General features: G+C 41.5%; 1 protein-coding gene across 1 annotated transcript; it reads left to right on the plus strand.

Moving 5' to 3' along the window:
- Positions 1-612: 612 nt before the first annotated feature.
- On the plus strand, positions 613-14,231 carry CXCL17 (C-X-C motif chemokine ligand 17). Its single transcript, XM_030298718.2, has 4 exons — positions 613-862; positions 9,377-9,457; positions 10,073-10,174; positions 13,765-14,231. The coding sequence occupies exons 1-4, from the start codon at positions 784-786 to the stop codon at positions 13,860-13,862; spliced, it is 360 nt and encodes a 119-aa protein (XP_030154578.1). The 5' UTR covers positions 613-783; the 3' UTR covers positions 13,863-14,231.
- The last annotated feature ends 2,675 nt before the right edge of the window (positions 14,232-16,906 follow it).

The raw sequence follows: 16,906 nt of genomic DNA on the forward strand, positions 1-16,906 counted from the left end.
CCCTTTAAGGGCTCCTTCCCTCCTGTGGTTCCCGTTTCTCAAACCCTCTTGGACCTGAAGCCCTGGGGATCTTCCACCAACACAGTTCCCTATACTTCAGGCTGCAACAACTAAGCCACAGCCACCTTCCTGATAAACTTCAAGGAGGCCCAGTTTGACCACTGCTTCAGGGCCAATGTTTTGAGCAGGGGAGAAATAACCTCGCCTCTAGTCACCTCTACTTCCCACCTTACTTCTGTGGCCACAGACATGGGAGGGAATTGCAAACACAGTAAAGACAGACAACTTCTCGAGCAACACTACTGTTGTGTGTACTGTGCCAAGGCTGGAGGCCCGGGGGACAGAGGGGAAACAGACCATGTCATCCTCTTTTCTGGCAACCCTTAGTATTCGCTTTCCTGGCAGATAGTAAGCTAGAAAGCACTGCCGAAAGATATAAGGAAATTCAAAGAACAAAAAGACCCGGGGAAGAAATCATAACATACTAGGGGGTAGGGAGGCGGGAAGGAGGAGGGAAGGGAACCAGTATCGTGGCCAAGTTATCAGTCACCTTCTTGTGTTCTTAAGAATGCTTCATTTCTTTTGTTTGCCCAGTTTTTCCTCCCAGATTCCTGTAAACCTGTTACCTAACAAGGTCAGCGTCACTTAGGTGTTCTCACCCTCTAATGGGAACACTGGCCAGGGATTAAAGCCCAGACCGCCATCCTAAGAAGTCCGGGAGCCTCCAACTGGGAACCTTCCACACTTTCTTCAGGCGACCTTACAGCAGCACCAACAATCGCAATGAGAATTCTAATCTCTTCCCTCCTTCTGTTGCTGCCACTAATGCTGATGCCTATGGTCTCTAGCAGCCGAAATCCAGGTAATAAGATTAATTTTCTATAAAGGGGAAACGGGGGGGGGGGGGGAATGTGGCAAAATAGAGAAGAAAATGTGGCCAAAAAACCAAAACAAAACATGCATTAAAATGTAGCCCCTTCCAGGGGCACCTGGGTGGCTCAGTCAGTTAAGCACCCGACTTCGGCTCAGGTCATGATCTCACGGTTCGTGAGTTCGAGCCCCACATCGGGCTCTGTGCTAATAGCTTGGAGCCTGGAGCCTGCTTTGGATTCTGTGTCTCCCTCTCTATCTGCCCCTCCTCTGCTCACACTCTCTCCCTCTCTCTGTCTCTCAAAAATAAATAAACATTAAAAAAATTTTTAAAAAAATGTAGCCCCTTCCAGCCATAGGGATTTGGGGCAAGTTAGCCTCCTCATCTACAAAAAGGAAAAAACTATACTTACATCCAAAGAGTGTTGTGATAGTGAAATGAGAGAGTGAGTATCAAAATGTCTGAACTGTAGCTAGCAAAATATATACATGTTGGCTCAATAAAGATTTGCTCCCTGGGACACCTGGGTGGCTCAGTCGGTTAAGCATCTGACTTTAGCTCAGGTCATTATCTCACGGCTCATGAGTTCAAGCCCTGCAATGGGCTCTGTGCTGACAGCTCAGAGCCTGGAGCCTGCTTTGGATTCTGTGTCTCCTCTCTGTCTCCCCCTCCCCCTCTCATGCTCTGTCTCTCTCTCTCTGTCAAAAATAAACATTAAAAAAAACTTTTTTAATAAAAAATTTAAAAATAAACATAAAAAAAATTAAAAGGGGTGTCTGAGTGACTCGATTGGGCATCTGACTTCGGCTCAGGTCATGATCTCACAGCTTCTGAGTTCCGCGTCAGGCTCTGTGCTGACAGCTCAGAGCCTGGAGCCTGCTTTCGATTCTTTGTCTCCCTCTCTCTCTGCCCCTCCCCTGCTCATGCTCTGTCTCTGTCTCTCTCTCTCTCTCAAAAAATAAACATTTAAAAAAATTAAAAGATTTGCTCCCTTGCCTTCTCCCTCTAATCCCTTTCCAGAAGAGCCAGTCTTGGTGATGGTGGAGTAAAGGTGTTGAAGGCCAACTGTACATTTAGGGAAGAGAGAAGTCCTTGCTTATATTCTTTTATAGTGCACCAGATACGCCACCAACAATTTTTAACGCTATTTAATGATAAAGTAATAAACTAGAAAAATCATATTACCAGACAGCATTCACATTGGAAGTTTTAGCCATACTAAGCTCATCTCTTGGGAAGCAGGTCTTAGGTTAAGGGCTCCAAATAGGCTCCAGCTTTCACTACATCTCAAGTGCCTAGCCCTTAGCAGAACAACTGTGCAGAAGAAAGCTCATCCCATATATGTTTCTACTCGAGAGAACCATCTCCCCGAAGGCTACTTTGAGAAAGATAGCTTTGCTGCATACTTAGCATCAACTTGGTCCTTAAAATAAGAAGTTTACCTCAGTCCACCCCAATTTCAAACTTCCCCTCCCTTGTAGAGAGAGCTCTCTGGAAGGTGCTGGGCCCATAGCATCAGGGCCTAGACCACCAGTCTGGAAGGGAAGGCTTTTCCATCATTGCAACAGACATCAAGGTTAGAGTCCTCAGCCTTGATTCAAAGCTCTAACTACAACCTGCCTTTCCCAATCCACCCCTCCACTCACTAACAAGTGCTCTAGGCTCCACCTAAACTAGACTGTTGGCTGTTCCCTGAACAGCTCTTATGCCTTCCTACTAGTTTGACTTTGTTCATACTCTCAGCTCAGAATCCACCTCCTCCTCACGGCCTCCCTGATTCCTCTCAAGACCAGATGTGAGCCCTCTGTCCTGTGAATGTGCCTAGCCTAAACTTGACTCTCTCTTTGCACTTGCCACATACCATCTTATACTGAAGGTGTTGCTGTGCCTTTCCTACCTTCACCCCCCTGCCCTTCTAGACTGTAACCTCCTTGGTGGCACAATCTGGTATATTGTCTCCATATCCGTCACACTATCCAGCATAATATTTAGTAAATATTTGCTAAGTGAAAGAATAAAATGCTCATGGGGCACCTAGCTGTCTCGGTCAGAGGAGCATGCAACTCTTGATCTCGAGGTCATGAGCTTAAACCCCGCGTTGGATATAGAGATTACTTAAATAAATAAAACATAAAAACAAAAACAGAATAAAATGCTCAGGTTTCTAAGTTCAAAGTGTTGCCCTTTAAAGACTCTACACCTGGATTTGATAGCAGCTCTGTTGACATTTGGGGCTGGACAGCGCTTTAGGGCAGGGTGTTATTTTGTGTTGTAGGGTGTAGAATGTATTCTGTGCATTGTAAGATGTTCGGGTAGCATCTGTGTGGTCTCTACCAACTATATGACAATAGCAGCCTCTTCACCTCTGTCCCCAATTAAGACAGCCAGAGTTAACTCCAGACATTGCCGATTGTCCCCTGGAGGGGAAAACCACTCCCCAGCTGAGAGTGCTGCTCTCAGCAATAGTTGCTCTATAGCAATAGTTCTCAAATCTGGCTACGCGTTCAGACCTACCTGGACCTGTAAACTCAGCCTTGAAGCCCAGAGAACCTAGATCTGAATCCTGGCTCCACCACTTATTTTGAACCCTAGACAAGCTGCTTCACTTTTTGGAGCCTGTTTTATTATCTTAAAAGGAGTAAAATGCTACTTAGAATATATCACTGTTGTGAATATTATCTGTAATGTGTACCTAGCAAGGATTCAATAAATGGACTGAGTAAAATTCCTACAGTAGCTCCTAAAGCACAATGGCAATGAATTTGGGGAAAGCTTTCTGTGCCACCAGGTGGCGCTATTACAGACACATCCGGCTCAAATTCGTGTACCCCTGCCAAGGAGTTTTGCAGCACCCAAGTCTGGCTAGAAGAAATGACCCCCCCCCCCCCACCTTCCCCTGCCAAAAAAATTCTCAAAATAAAATCTGATCTTACTTTATCTCAAAATAACCACATACATGTACAGTGTGTTTTTCACAGAAAGGGAGGAGAACAGATAAGAATATATGAAAACGTTAGGAAACAAATCACTTATAATAATAGATTAATTACTCATAATATCATTATTAACTATAAAATTACCTACAATAATAGCCAAAATGTATTAAGCAATCCTATGTGGCAGGTAATATTTAAACACTTCACACACATTGCCTCATTGTGTCCTCACAGAAATCTAATATATTTTTAAATTAATGTTTCATTTTTCAGACTTAAAAAAATAGATAAAAATAATCAGAGTTCCAATATATGCTTCATCCAGTTTTTTTCAAATAACATCTTACAACACCATAATATGATGATCAAAACCAGGAAATAAGCATTGATATAATACTATTAACTAATGTACTAATATTTAGATTTTGCTAATCATCCCATTAATGTCTCTTTTTGGTCCAATCCAGGATGCTACACTAAATAAAGTTATCGCATCTCCTTTGATTTCCCCCAAACTACGGTAGTTTCTCAGCCTTCCTTGTCTTTCATGATTTTGACAGTTTTAAAGAGTAGTGGTCAGTTATTTTGTAGAAAGTCCTTCAAGTTGGGTTTGCTTGATGTTTCTTCTTGATTAAATTCAGATTATGCATTTCTGGCAAGAATACCACAAAAGTAATGTGTGCCTTCTCCATGCATCACAGCAGACGGCCCATAATACTGAATTCCCAACTACTGATGTTAATTTTGAACACTTGGTTAAGGTGGTGTCTGCCAGGTTTCTCTAGTGTAAAGTTACTGGTTTTCCCACTGTAATTAATAAGTATCTTGTGGAGAGATACTTTAAGACTATGCAAATAGCCTGTTTCTTCTCATCATATTTTTGCCCATTAATTTTTAAAATCCATTGAGGATTCCCACTCACCTTGAACAAGTGTTAGTATGGTATTAGCCAAATGATGATTTCCTATTTCCATCATTCCTTCCACATTTATTAACTGGAATTCTACTATAAGAAAAAGCTGCTCCAGGCACCTGGGTGGCTCAGTCAGTTGAGCATCCGACTCTTGGTCTCAGCTTGGGGCTCGATCCCCATGTACCGTGAGATTCTCTCCCTGCTTGAGATTCTGTCCCTCTCTCTCTCTCAAAATAAATAAACTTAAAAAAAAAAAAAAAAGCTGTTCCTTCTCTCCCATTTATTTATTGAATTTTTAATTTATTTTTTAATGTTTATACATTTTTGAGAGACAGTGGGGGAGGGGCGAGACAGAGGGAGACAGAGGATCCAAAGTGGGTCTGTGCTGACAGCTGAGAGCCCAATGCAAGGCTCAAACTCACTAACCATGAGATCATGACATGAGCCAAGTCAGAGGCTTAACTGACTGAGCCACCCAGGCAACCCTTGAATTATTTATTTATATGAGTAAAGACTCATGGACATTTATGGATTATAACCCATTGCTACCATTATTTATTGTGTTGTTCATATTGTCTCAAAATTGACCATTGAGACCACCTTCAAGCAGGCTTCTGTGTCTTCTTGACATATCATTTTTTAGCAGTTCTGGACTTTCTGATACCACAAGATGTTCCAGGCTTATCTTGTACTTCCCTGGCCCGCCTTGGAATCAGCCATTTCTCCAAGGAGCCCTGGTTCCTTTCATTGGAGAATGGTCCTCACAAACCATGAGTACTAAAGTATTGCCCATGGCTACTAGGTGCGAGTGCTTCTAGGCCCTCTAGTGGACAAAGCTAGGAAACAGATGCATGCATACACACACAAATGGACTATTATTAATCCCGTTTTACAAATTAGGTAAATGGGACATAGGAGTTATGCAATTTATCCAAAATAATAAAGCTAATATGTAGTGGAACTGGGAAGTCAAAATAATGACAGATCTACCACAAGTCCTAACAAGTGTAATAAGTAACTTCTTTTCACATACAGGTCACCAGAAAACAACAAACCTAACATTCTAGCATAGACACTCTCTTTGGGACTGAGTGATAGAAGTCCACAATAATAACCACTACAATAATCGTCATATACTGAACACCTACTTGGGCACTGGGCATCGGGCACCACTAGTAGCTCATTTATTCCTAACTCTGCAAGATGGATACTATGATCCTCATTTTACAAGCCAGAGAACCAAAGATCAAAGAAGCTAAGTGACAGAGAAAGTTGTTGATCCCAGATCATGTAAAATTGATGCCTATTCAACTATATCAGTATTTCCCAAAATTGATTTTAGGTAGGGCATAAATTAGCTTTTACTTTAATAGTTACACGTTTATGTTAATGCATGTTAGAAAAAAATCTACATATGTACCAATCCCATAACCTCACAGATAATACTGCATAGGATGAAGCTGTTTTGTCAATTAAATGTACTTAAAGAAAAAGTATGAGGCAAATAATAGTAGAGGTGGTACAAGCTACAGCAAAAATTATAAAGGTGATCCAGAAATGTCTGAGGTTTGGGAGACATAATACTATAGTAACATGCAGCTTCATTTTAAGTCACACCGTGGAATTAGGATTCTAAAGGCTGCAGAAAGAACAACAGACTAAGAAACTTGGACCTGGGTTTTAGCTTCAGATGTATCCCCATTACCTTTGTGAACTTGGGCATTCCATTTGTTCTCTCTGGACCTCAGTTTTCTCTTCTGAAAAAAAAAAAAGGCAGACAGTGATTTAGTTAATTCATGAAACCCTTTTAAAAGCAACTTAGGGGCGCCTGGGTGGCGCAGTCGGTTAAGCGTCCGACTTCAGCCAGGTCACGATCTCGCGGTCGTGAGTTCGAGCCCCGCGTCGGGCTCTGGGCTGATGGCTCAGAGCCTGGAGCCTGTTTCCGATTCTGTGTCTCCCTCTCTCTCTGCCCCTCCCCCGTTCATGCTCTGTCTCTCTCTGTCCCCCCCCAAAAAAAAAATAAACGTTGAAAAAAAAAATTTAAAAAAAATAAAAGCAACTTAGTAATAATATCAGGCAACATAAAACTGTTCTTAACTCTTGACCCAGTAATTCCACTTTGGGAAATCTTGCCCAGGACAATAATCTAACATTTGGAAAACAGTAACAAACAGGAAGAATTTATCAATATCCAAAAATAAACAATCTGAATATTCAGCAATGGACAAACAGTTAAATAATTTGGAGCACACACACTAGTTGGGAATGTTATGCAGTCATTAAAAATGTCTGTTATGGGGGCCCCTGGGTGGCTCAGTTAGTTAAGCATCCGACTTTGGCTCAGGTCATGATCTCACAGTTCATGGGTTCGAGCCCCGCATTGGGCTCTGTGGTTACAGCTGGGAGCCTGGAACCTGCTTCAGATTCTGTGTCTCCCTCTCTCTGTTCCTCCCCTGCTCACACTCTGTCTCTCTCTCTCTCTCTCTCTCTCTCTCTCTCAAAAATAAATAAACATTAAAAAAAATTTTTTTAATGTCTGTTATGGGGGTGCCTGGATGGCTCAGTCAGTGGAGCATGTGACTCCTGATCTCGGGGTCACGAGTTCGAGCCCCACGTTGGGTGTAGAGACTACTTTTTTAAAAAGTGAATAAAAATGTCCATTATGGAGATGACATAGCAACATGCTTATAAGATGAACCAAAAAAAAAAACCAAAAAAAAACGTGTTCACATACTATGGTTATCACTGTATAAAGAAAATCATATGTAGGAAACACACCAAAATACACCCAGATGATAAAAGTAAAGATTTCTTTATTTGTACCTTCCAAATCATCTCTAAAATAGGTATATTACATTTAGGGTAGAAAAACTTCTCAATAAAGGGATCCAACTAAATAATCTCCAAAATTCCTTCTGACTCTAATATTCTGTGGCTTTCCTCTGCAACTACAAGTAAAGGTCACATGAGAGTACAATATTAGAAAAGTTTAGATGGCAGGGGCTATGTTTGCTTGTTTAAATTATTTTAACAGCACTCAAAACAGAACATGAGAACATTTGAAAACTAGCACTTGGGGAAATGATGCAACACCTTCCATCTGTGTGGCAGAAAGGGCACAAGTCTGGGAAAGAGACCTGGATTGAACCAGATGATCTCTGAGGGCCCTCTCTAGACAACTTGTTCATTCACTCATTAACAAACATTTACCAAGTGCCTACCATCTGTCAGCTATATGTAGCTGAATGACTACTGAGCCACTGGTTCACAGTCTGGTGTCGGAGAAAGATTTTTAGTTTGCTAGGGCAACCATAACAAAATGGCACAGAATGGGTGGCTTAAACAACAGAAATTTATTTCCTCACAGTTCTGGAGACCAGAAGTACAAGATCAAGATGTCAACAAGTTTAGTTTCTTCTGAGGCCTTTCTTCTTGCTCACAGATGGCCACCCTCTTGCTATACCCTCACATGATCTTTCCTCTGTGCACATATATCTCTGGTGTCTCTTTGCCCAAATCTCTTCTTCTTGTAAGGACTCCAGTCGGACTGAATTATGTCCCATCCTAATGACCTCATTTTAACTCAATCATCTCTAAAGACCCTATCTTCAAATACAGTCATACTGAGGTATGTACCAGGGGTTAGGGCTTCAACATGAATTGGGTGGGGGTGTGTGGACACGATTCAGTACACAACAGATATCAAACAACAAACTATATTGTATAACTGTGCATTAAGAGAGCTGCATTCAGATACAATGGGGAACCATGGGAAGGCATAATTAATTCTTACAGGAAATATCAGAAACTACTGTACAGACAAGCATCATCCGGGCCCAGTTCTAGCTCCAGAATCTCAAGTCTACAATCCACCATCCTTGATAGTCATAAAAATATTTTAAGTATCACAAAATTGGAATAAGACAGCATCAGGTGATAAGACAAACTTGACTAGAGGCCAAAAGAATAATGGATTTGTTCCAGAGGCACAAAGGTAAATACCATCCTCTTATAGCTGAACTGGGATTATGGATTCAAATACAGGGAACTTAAAGGTCAGGTGAAGATCCCAACTAGTTTACACAATAATCTGCTCTTTGTTCTCATTCCTTAAGTCATGAGAATTTTAATGCATGTTGGGGTGGGGAGTATATTGTCAGGTCTTGATTAAACGCCCACCTTTTGTCCTTTTTTCCATCCAGAAGCCATTCTTTTTCCACCTACCTCCAGCTAAGCTTTCCAGATTTTATTTATTTTTTTTTAATTTTTTTTAACGTTTATTTATTTTTGAGACAGAGAGAGACAGAGCATGAACAGGGGAGGGGCAGAGAGAGAGGGAGACACAGAATCTGAAACAGGCTCCAGGCTCTGAGCTGTCAGCACAGAGCCCAACGCGGGGCTCGAACTCACGGACCATGAGATCATGACCTGAGCCGAAGTCAGACGCTTAACCGACCAAGCCACCCAGGCGCCCCGCTTTCCAGATTTTAAACCTCATTTCCTTATCCATTTAAAATAGTTGTCTCTCGAAGTACCCTAGGATCCCTGACTAAAAAGGAAGGGAAAAACTCCACTAGGTAGCACAATGCTGGGGGAGCATTTCTGTTGGCCCCTTCCCTTTCCAGTGCCTGGAAGTGACCAGTTTCCTTCCACCAGGGGTCGCCAGAGGCCATCGGGACCAACGCCAGGCTCCTAGGAGGTGGCTCCAAGAAGGCAGCCAAGAATGTGAGTGCAAAGGTCAGTATCAACAATAGCAGTACACAGGTCACAATCCAGCTCTCCCCTGAGTCCCCCTGACGCCAATGCAGATATCTTCTAGGATGACTTCACCCACTGCCCTATCCACCAGCTCACCGCATGCAGCACCAACTCTTGTCTTCTTGAGTCTCAGGCAAGAGCTGAACCCCCAAGGTTCAGGGGGAGCTGGCTGAATCTCTGGCTGCCACTTCCCCCTTACACTTTTCCCCAAGAACCCAGGGCTGCCTTCCAGAAATTTCCTGGATCTTGTTTTCAACCTTGTTATATTCATAAATAAGACTGAAATTAGGCAAAATGCTTGGCCAAGGCAGACACCTAGATCTTTTCTTCACTTTTTGGTCTCCTTAATGATATCCTGATGCCTCCTCCAAACCTGCCATCAAATTCTTGCCAATACAGGTCAGGCAAAACAAGTCAGAAATCCTGGTGTTCACGTAAATGGGTATCTCTACTGTTCTGTGTTGACTCTTTTCCCTGCCCCCACTGCAGTGTGATAAACTGGAAGGCAAGAAAGATGGCAAGTAAAGCCCTGCCCTACTCCCTACTCTGAAACACATTAATCTTCCCGTCTAAGCAGCAACCCTGTTATTTCAGACTGGTTCCTGAGAGCTCCTAAAAGAAAACTCATGACAGTGCCCGGGCTGCCAAAGAAGCAGTGTCCCTGTGACCATTTCAAGGGCAGTGTGAAGAAAACCAGTAAGTTTCAAAAGAATGACCTTCCTTAAACGAGGGTCACTGTGGAATCAACTAGAGCCGAAGCAGGGGTTGAGAACAGACAAGAGAAGTGAAATGAAGACCAAGATAATCACACCTCTCAGTCCTTTCTACTCAATGTCAACTCGTGGGGAAATAGGAAGAGGAAGGAAAGCAGGATACAATTTTCCTAATACTAGAAAGTTTCAAAAAAATTCTTACATTTTGGAAGCCCACTGCCTATCAAAGTGGAAGGAGATGGGGCTATTGGAGACCTGGCCATTGATCACTGATCTCTGAAGATGACACCAGTGTCAGTGTCAAACAGAACTTGATTCCTCCCTTGAGCAGTTTTTAAATGTCATATTAAAAGTAAATTAGCGAATTAAACTGATTAGCATTATGATATTATTAAGAATGAGAGAAATCAGCATCCTTATCACTGCAGGTAGAAGTCAAATACAACTTGGTAGTATCTACCAAAAATTGAAATGTGTGTACCTTTTAACCCAGTAATCTCACTTCAAGAAATCTCCAGCATAGAATACTAGCATGGATACTCAAAGATATACACACAATATTAATTAGAGCAGTATTTGTATTGACAAACTGATGGAAATAAAAAATATTCATCAAAAGAAAACTGGGCAATTCAGTAGTTGTCAAAAATAATGAGTTAAATTGTTATGTGTTGATCAGAAAGATAACCACAATATATATAAAGTGAAAAAGAGATATTCCCTACTTCACATGCTTCACGAAAATAAGTTTTAAGTACATTAAAGATATAAATTTGAGTAGCAAATTTACAAGGGAATATGAGAGAATATATTCATGATCTTGGGGTATGAAAGGATAAGCCATAAAAGAAAGGATCAATAAATATGATTTCACTGAAATTAAGAAATTCTGGTCATCAAAAGAATGAAATGACAATCTAAAAGTAGACAGTATCTGCAGCATATAAAACTGACAAAGGGATTAATTTGCAGAATATATAAAGAATTCTGACAGACCAAGGAAAGGAAGTCAGGCAACACTACAGAAAAATAGGCAAAATATTTGAATAGGCATTTCAGAGACAGGGAAATCTGGTAATTGGAAAAATGCAAATTAAAACCAAACAGATGTCACTATACATCATCAGATTGGCAAAAATTTTAAAGTCCTACAATAGGGGCGCCTGGGTGGCGCAGTCGGTTAAGCGTCCGACTTCAGCCAGGTCACGATCTCGCGGTCCGTGAGTTCGAGCCCCGCGTCGGGCTCTGGGCTGATGGCTCAGAGCCTGGAGCCTGTTTCCGATTCTGTGTCTCCCTCTCTCTCTGCCCCTCCCCCGTTCATGCTCTGTCTCTCTCTGTCCCAAAAATAAATAAACGTTGAAAAAAAAAAAAAAAAAAAAATAAAGTCCTACAATACCAAGTATTGGCAAAGAGTAGGACAGAGAAATTCTCATATCCTGCTGATGGGAATAATTAATTGATAAATCACTTTGAAAAAGTGCTGGCAGTTATCTACTAAAGTTTAAGTTCTTTGACCAAGAAATTCCACTCCTCGGTATATGCTCAAAAGGAAGGTACTCTTTTTTTTTTCAATTTTTTTTTTACATTTATTTATTTTTGAGAGACAGAAAGAGAGCACAAGTGGGGGAGGGGCAGAGAGAGAACGAGACACAGAATCCAACAGGCTCCAGGCTCTGAGCTGTCAGCACAGAGCCCGATGTGGGGCTCGAACCCACAAACTGTGAGATCATGACCTGAGCCGAAGTCAGATACTTAACCGACTGAGCCACCCAGGCGCCCCAAAAGGAATGTATTCTTATATACACCAGGATATATGTACAAGAATTTCATAGTAGCATTGTTCATAACTACCCCAAACCAAAAACTAACCAATGGGGGCGTCTGGGTGGCTCAGTTGGTTAAGCTTCCGACTCTTGATCTGAGCTCAGGTCTTGATTTCAAGGTTTTGAGTTCAATCCCGCGTTGGGCGCCACACTGGGTGTGAAGCCTACTTAAAAAAAAAAAAAGAAACTGACCAACAAATAAATGGTGGTATATTCAAATATCATATATCAGTGAAAATGAACAATGTAAATGAATCTTACAAATACAACATTGAGTGAAAAATTTTTTAAAAAGACACAAGACTTCAACTCAGGTCATGATCTCACGATTCATGGGTTCAAGCCCCGCGTCAGGCTCTGTGCTGACAGCTCAGAGCCTGGAGCCTGCTTCAGATTCTGTGTCTCCCTCTCTCTCTGCCCCTCCCCTGCTCACGCTCTGTCTCTCTCTGTCTCTCAAAAATAAATTTTTAAAAAATGTTTAAAAAAATAGGCAAAATTAAACTGAATTATTTAGGAATACATAATTAGGCAGTAAAACAAAAAAGAAAGTAAGTGTTTACTATAAAAGTCAGGATTACCTCTGTGAGGGGGAAAAGGAGGATAGAGATCAGAAAAGGAGGGGTATTGCTGGCAATATTCTATTTCTACTCTACTTCTTAGGCCTAGATAGCAGTTTCATGGATACCTGCTTTAGAACTATTAATTAAACTGCACATATGGGGCACCTGGGTAGCTCAGTTGGTTAAGCGTCTGACTCTTGACTTGGGCTCAGGTCATGATCTCACCATTCATGGGTTTGAGCCCCACGTCAGGCTTACACTAATAGCATGGAGCCTTCTTGGGATTCTGTCTCCCACTCTCTCTGCCCCTCCCATACTTGCTATTTCTCTCTCTCAAAATAAATAAAAATTTTAAAAAAAGAAAAATCAAAGAAATTTTAAACAATAAACTGCACATGTAAGTTTTTATGGATTTGTATTGATGTGTATATATAATATTTTGCAATAACATATGATTTGTTAAAGGTCCAGAGCAAAGCAATATGTATAGCCTAATCTCATTTTTGGGTTTTTCTCATTTGTTTGGTTTTTGTTTTGTTTTTAATGTTTTATTTATTTTTGAGAGAGAGAGAGCCCACACATGCATGAGAGAGAGAGAGAGAGAGAGAGAAACAGAGAATCCCAAGTAGTCTCGGGGCATGGTCAGCACAGAGCCAGATAAGGGGCTTAACCTACTGAGCCACCCAGGCGCCCCTCCTTTTTGTTTTTTAAAGTAAACTACTATGTTTACATACAAAAAGATATGGAAGGCTATATAGCCAACTATTAACAATAGTTAGCTCTGGGGAATGGGGAGTGAAGGATATATATTTTTTATTTTCAATTTTAAATTTTTTTAATTTTAATGTTTTCCATTGGATTAGTATCACTTTTATATCATTTTAAAATCTTTCATCAAAATTAAATTTTTAAGGGGCACTTGGGTGGCTCAGTCGGTTAAGCATTCAGCTTAGGCTCAGGTCATGATCTCACAGTTCGTGAGTTCAAGCCCCACATCAGGCTCTGTGCTGACAACTCAGAACCTCGAGCCTGCTTCAGACTCTGTGTCTCCCTCTCTCTCTGTCCCTTCCCCACTCATGCTCTGTCTCTCTCTCTCTCTCTCTCAAAATTAAACAAACATTAAAAATTTTTTTGAGAAAAAAACTAAATTTTTTAAATGTTTTTAACATTAGTCTTTGTTTTAACCCTAGGGCACCAAAGGCACCACAGGAAACCAAACAAGCACTCCAGAGCCTGCCAGCAATTTCTCACACGATGTCAGCTGGAAAGCTTTGCTCTGCCTTTATAGGAGCCCTGAGGGCCCACTCTCCCAATGCAACTGTCTCAGTCCAGAAGGCAGTGAGTGCACCTAGACGATGTTCTCCCACTTGCAGCTCCGCCTCCTTGTCCCCACTCGTGTTTTCACAAAGCATTTTCCCCAAGATTACTGTTCTCTCTAGTGCCCTCTTCTCTTCTTAGTCTTTTCCTGTACCCTACTGATCCCCGCCCACCCACCCCCCACCCCGCCCCACCCCGCCCAATGCACACCCATTCCCTGGGCTTAACCTTAATTACCTGAAAGAAACCTGGAAACCTCAGTTTCTTAGCTGGTCCCAAATGACCCTAAACATAACCAGGCAAGTAGCAAACAGAAGCCAATAAATATTTTTAAATGCAATAAGTCAAATCATTTCTTTCAAATGGGGTCTGGCAGCTCATTCAATCCCCCATTTTAGCCTGTCTACTGCAAACTCTACCCAGATTCTACACACACTTCTCCCCACCACCAGTCTTACTCTCTTCCTCTCCACTGCCCAACTTTTTATTTTTTCATTCATTCAACAAACCTTTTTGGGGTAAGAGCTAGGTGGGGCCAAGAAAGCAGGTATAGCAGGGCACCTGGGTGACTCTGTCAGCTAAGGGTCCGACTCTTGATTTCAGCTCGGGTGATGATCTCACAGTTCGTGAGTTTAAGCCCCACGTCGGGCTCTGCGCTGACAGTGTGGAGCCTGCTTGGGATTCTGTGTCTCCCTCCCTCTCTGCCCCTCCCCTGCTTGCTCTCTAGCTCTCTCTCAAATATAAATAAACACTTTAAAAAAAGGCAGGATCTACTACAAAGCTATAATCATCAAGACAGCATGGTATTGGCACAAAAACAGACACATAGACCAATGGAATAGAATAGAAACCCCAGAACTAGACCCACAAAAGTATGGCCAACTAATCTTTGACAAAGCAGGAAAGAATATCCAATGGAAAAAAGACAGTCTCTTTAACAAATGGTGCTGGGAGAACTGGACAGCAACATGCAGAAGGCTGAAACTAGACCACTTTCTCACACCATTCACAAAAATAAACTCAAAATGGATAAAGGACCTGAATGTGAGACAGGAAACCATCAAAACCCTAGAGGAGAAAACAGGAAAAGACCTCTCTGACCTCAGCCATAGCAATTTCTTACTTGACACATCCCCAAAGGCAAGGGAATTAAAAGCAAAAATGAACTATTGGGACCTCATGAAGATAAAAATCTTCTGCACAGCAAAGGAAACAATCAACAAAACTAAAAGGCAACCAACGGAATGGGAAAAGATATTTGCAAATGACATATCAGACAAAGGGCTAGTATCCAAAATCTATAAAGAGCTCACCAAACTCCACACCCAAAGAACAAATAATCCAGTGAAGAATTGGGCAGAAAACATGAATAGACACTTCTCTAAAGAAGACATCCAGATGGCCAACAGGCACATGAAAAGATGCTCAACATCGCTCCTCATCAGGGAAATACAAATCAAAACCACACTCAGATATCACCTCACGCCAGTCAGAGTGGCCAAAGTGAACAGATCAGGAGACTACAGATGCTGGAGAGGATGTGGAGAAACGGGAACCCTCTTGCACTGTTGGTGGGAATGCAAACTGGTGCAGCCGCTCTGGAAAATGGTGTGGAGGTTCCTCAAAAAATTAAAAATAGACCTACCCTATGACCCAGCGGTAGCACTGCTAGGAATTTACCCAAGAGATACAGGAGTACTGATGCATAGGGGCGCTTGTACCCCAATGTTTATAGCAGCACTCTCAACAATAGCCAAATTATGGAAAGAGCCTAAATGTCCATCAACTGATGAATGGATAAAGAAATTGTGGTTTATATACACAATGGAGTACTACGTGGCAATGAGAAAGAATGAAATATGACCCTTTGTAGCAACGTGGATGTAGCAACGTGCTACCCTTTGTAGCAACATGTAGCATTAGTGTTATGCTAAGTGAAATAAGCCATACAGAGAAAGACAGATACCATATGTTTTCACTCTTATGTGGATCCTGAGAAACTTAACAGAAACCCATGGGGGAGGGGAAGAAAAAAAAAAAAAGAGGTTAGAGTGGGAGAGAGCCAAAGCATAAGAGACTCTTAAAAACTGAGAACAGGGGCGCCTGGGTGGCGCAGTCGGTTAAGCGTCCGACTTCAGCCAGGTCACGATCTCGCGGTCCGTGAGTTCGAGCCCCGCGTCGGGCTCTGGGCTGATGGCTCAGAGCCTGGAGCCTGCTTCCAATTCTGTGTCTCCCTCTCTCTCTGCCCCTCGCCCGTTCATGCTCTGTCTCTCTCTGTCCCAAAAATAAATAAACGTTGAAAAAAAAAAATTAAAAAAAACTGAGAACAAACTGAGGGTTGATGGGGGGTGGGAGGGCGGGGAGGGTGGGTGATGGGTATTGAGGAGGTCACCTTTTGGGATGAGCACTGGGTGTTGTATGGAAACTAATCTGACAATAAATTTCATATATTGAAAAAAAAAAGACTTTAAAGTTTCAATAGACCTCTCCAGGTAAATAAAGTATAGAAGTTATTATTATCCATAGGAGAAACCAAAGCAGAAGTACTGGGGAAAAGAAAAATAACCAAATTGTCAAATTAATAAAAAATTATTTATTTTTTCAAAAAAAAAATAATAAATAATTTAAAAAATAAAAAATTATAAAAAAGGCAGGTATGGCAACAAATCAGACACGATCTTACAAAAGATAATACAGATTAAAAAACAAGAAAAACAACCCTTGCACAGTTTCCCAGCACATAGAATGCCTTTAATATTTACGATTATTCTTAGCAGCAGCAGCATTAATGGTCATTTTACTCTGTGAGTTTCCAGTCTAGAACAGAAAACATATACGCATAGCCATAGTTCAAAGCTGGAGACATGGTGTGGAAGATCTCAAATGCCACTGAAAAGGGCTTCAAACTGTAAAAATAGGAGGACATCATTTTTTTTTAATATGGGAATGAACTGATCAAAGCAGTAACACAGGATGTTAAACTGGCAGCCATTTTAAAGAATGAAGAAAGAGGAA

Source organism: Lynx canadensis, chromosome E2 (assembly GCF_007474595.2).
Source record: "Lynx canadensis isolate LIC74 chromosome E2, mLynCan4.pri.v2, whole genome shotgun sequence".
In the NCBI taxonomy this organism is placed as follows: Eukaryota; Metazoa; Chordata; class Mammalia; order Carnivora; family Felidae; genus Lynx; species Lynx canadensis.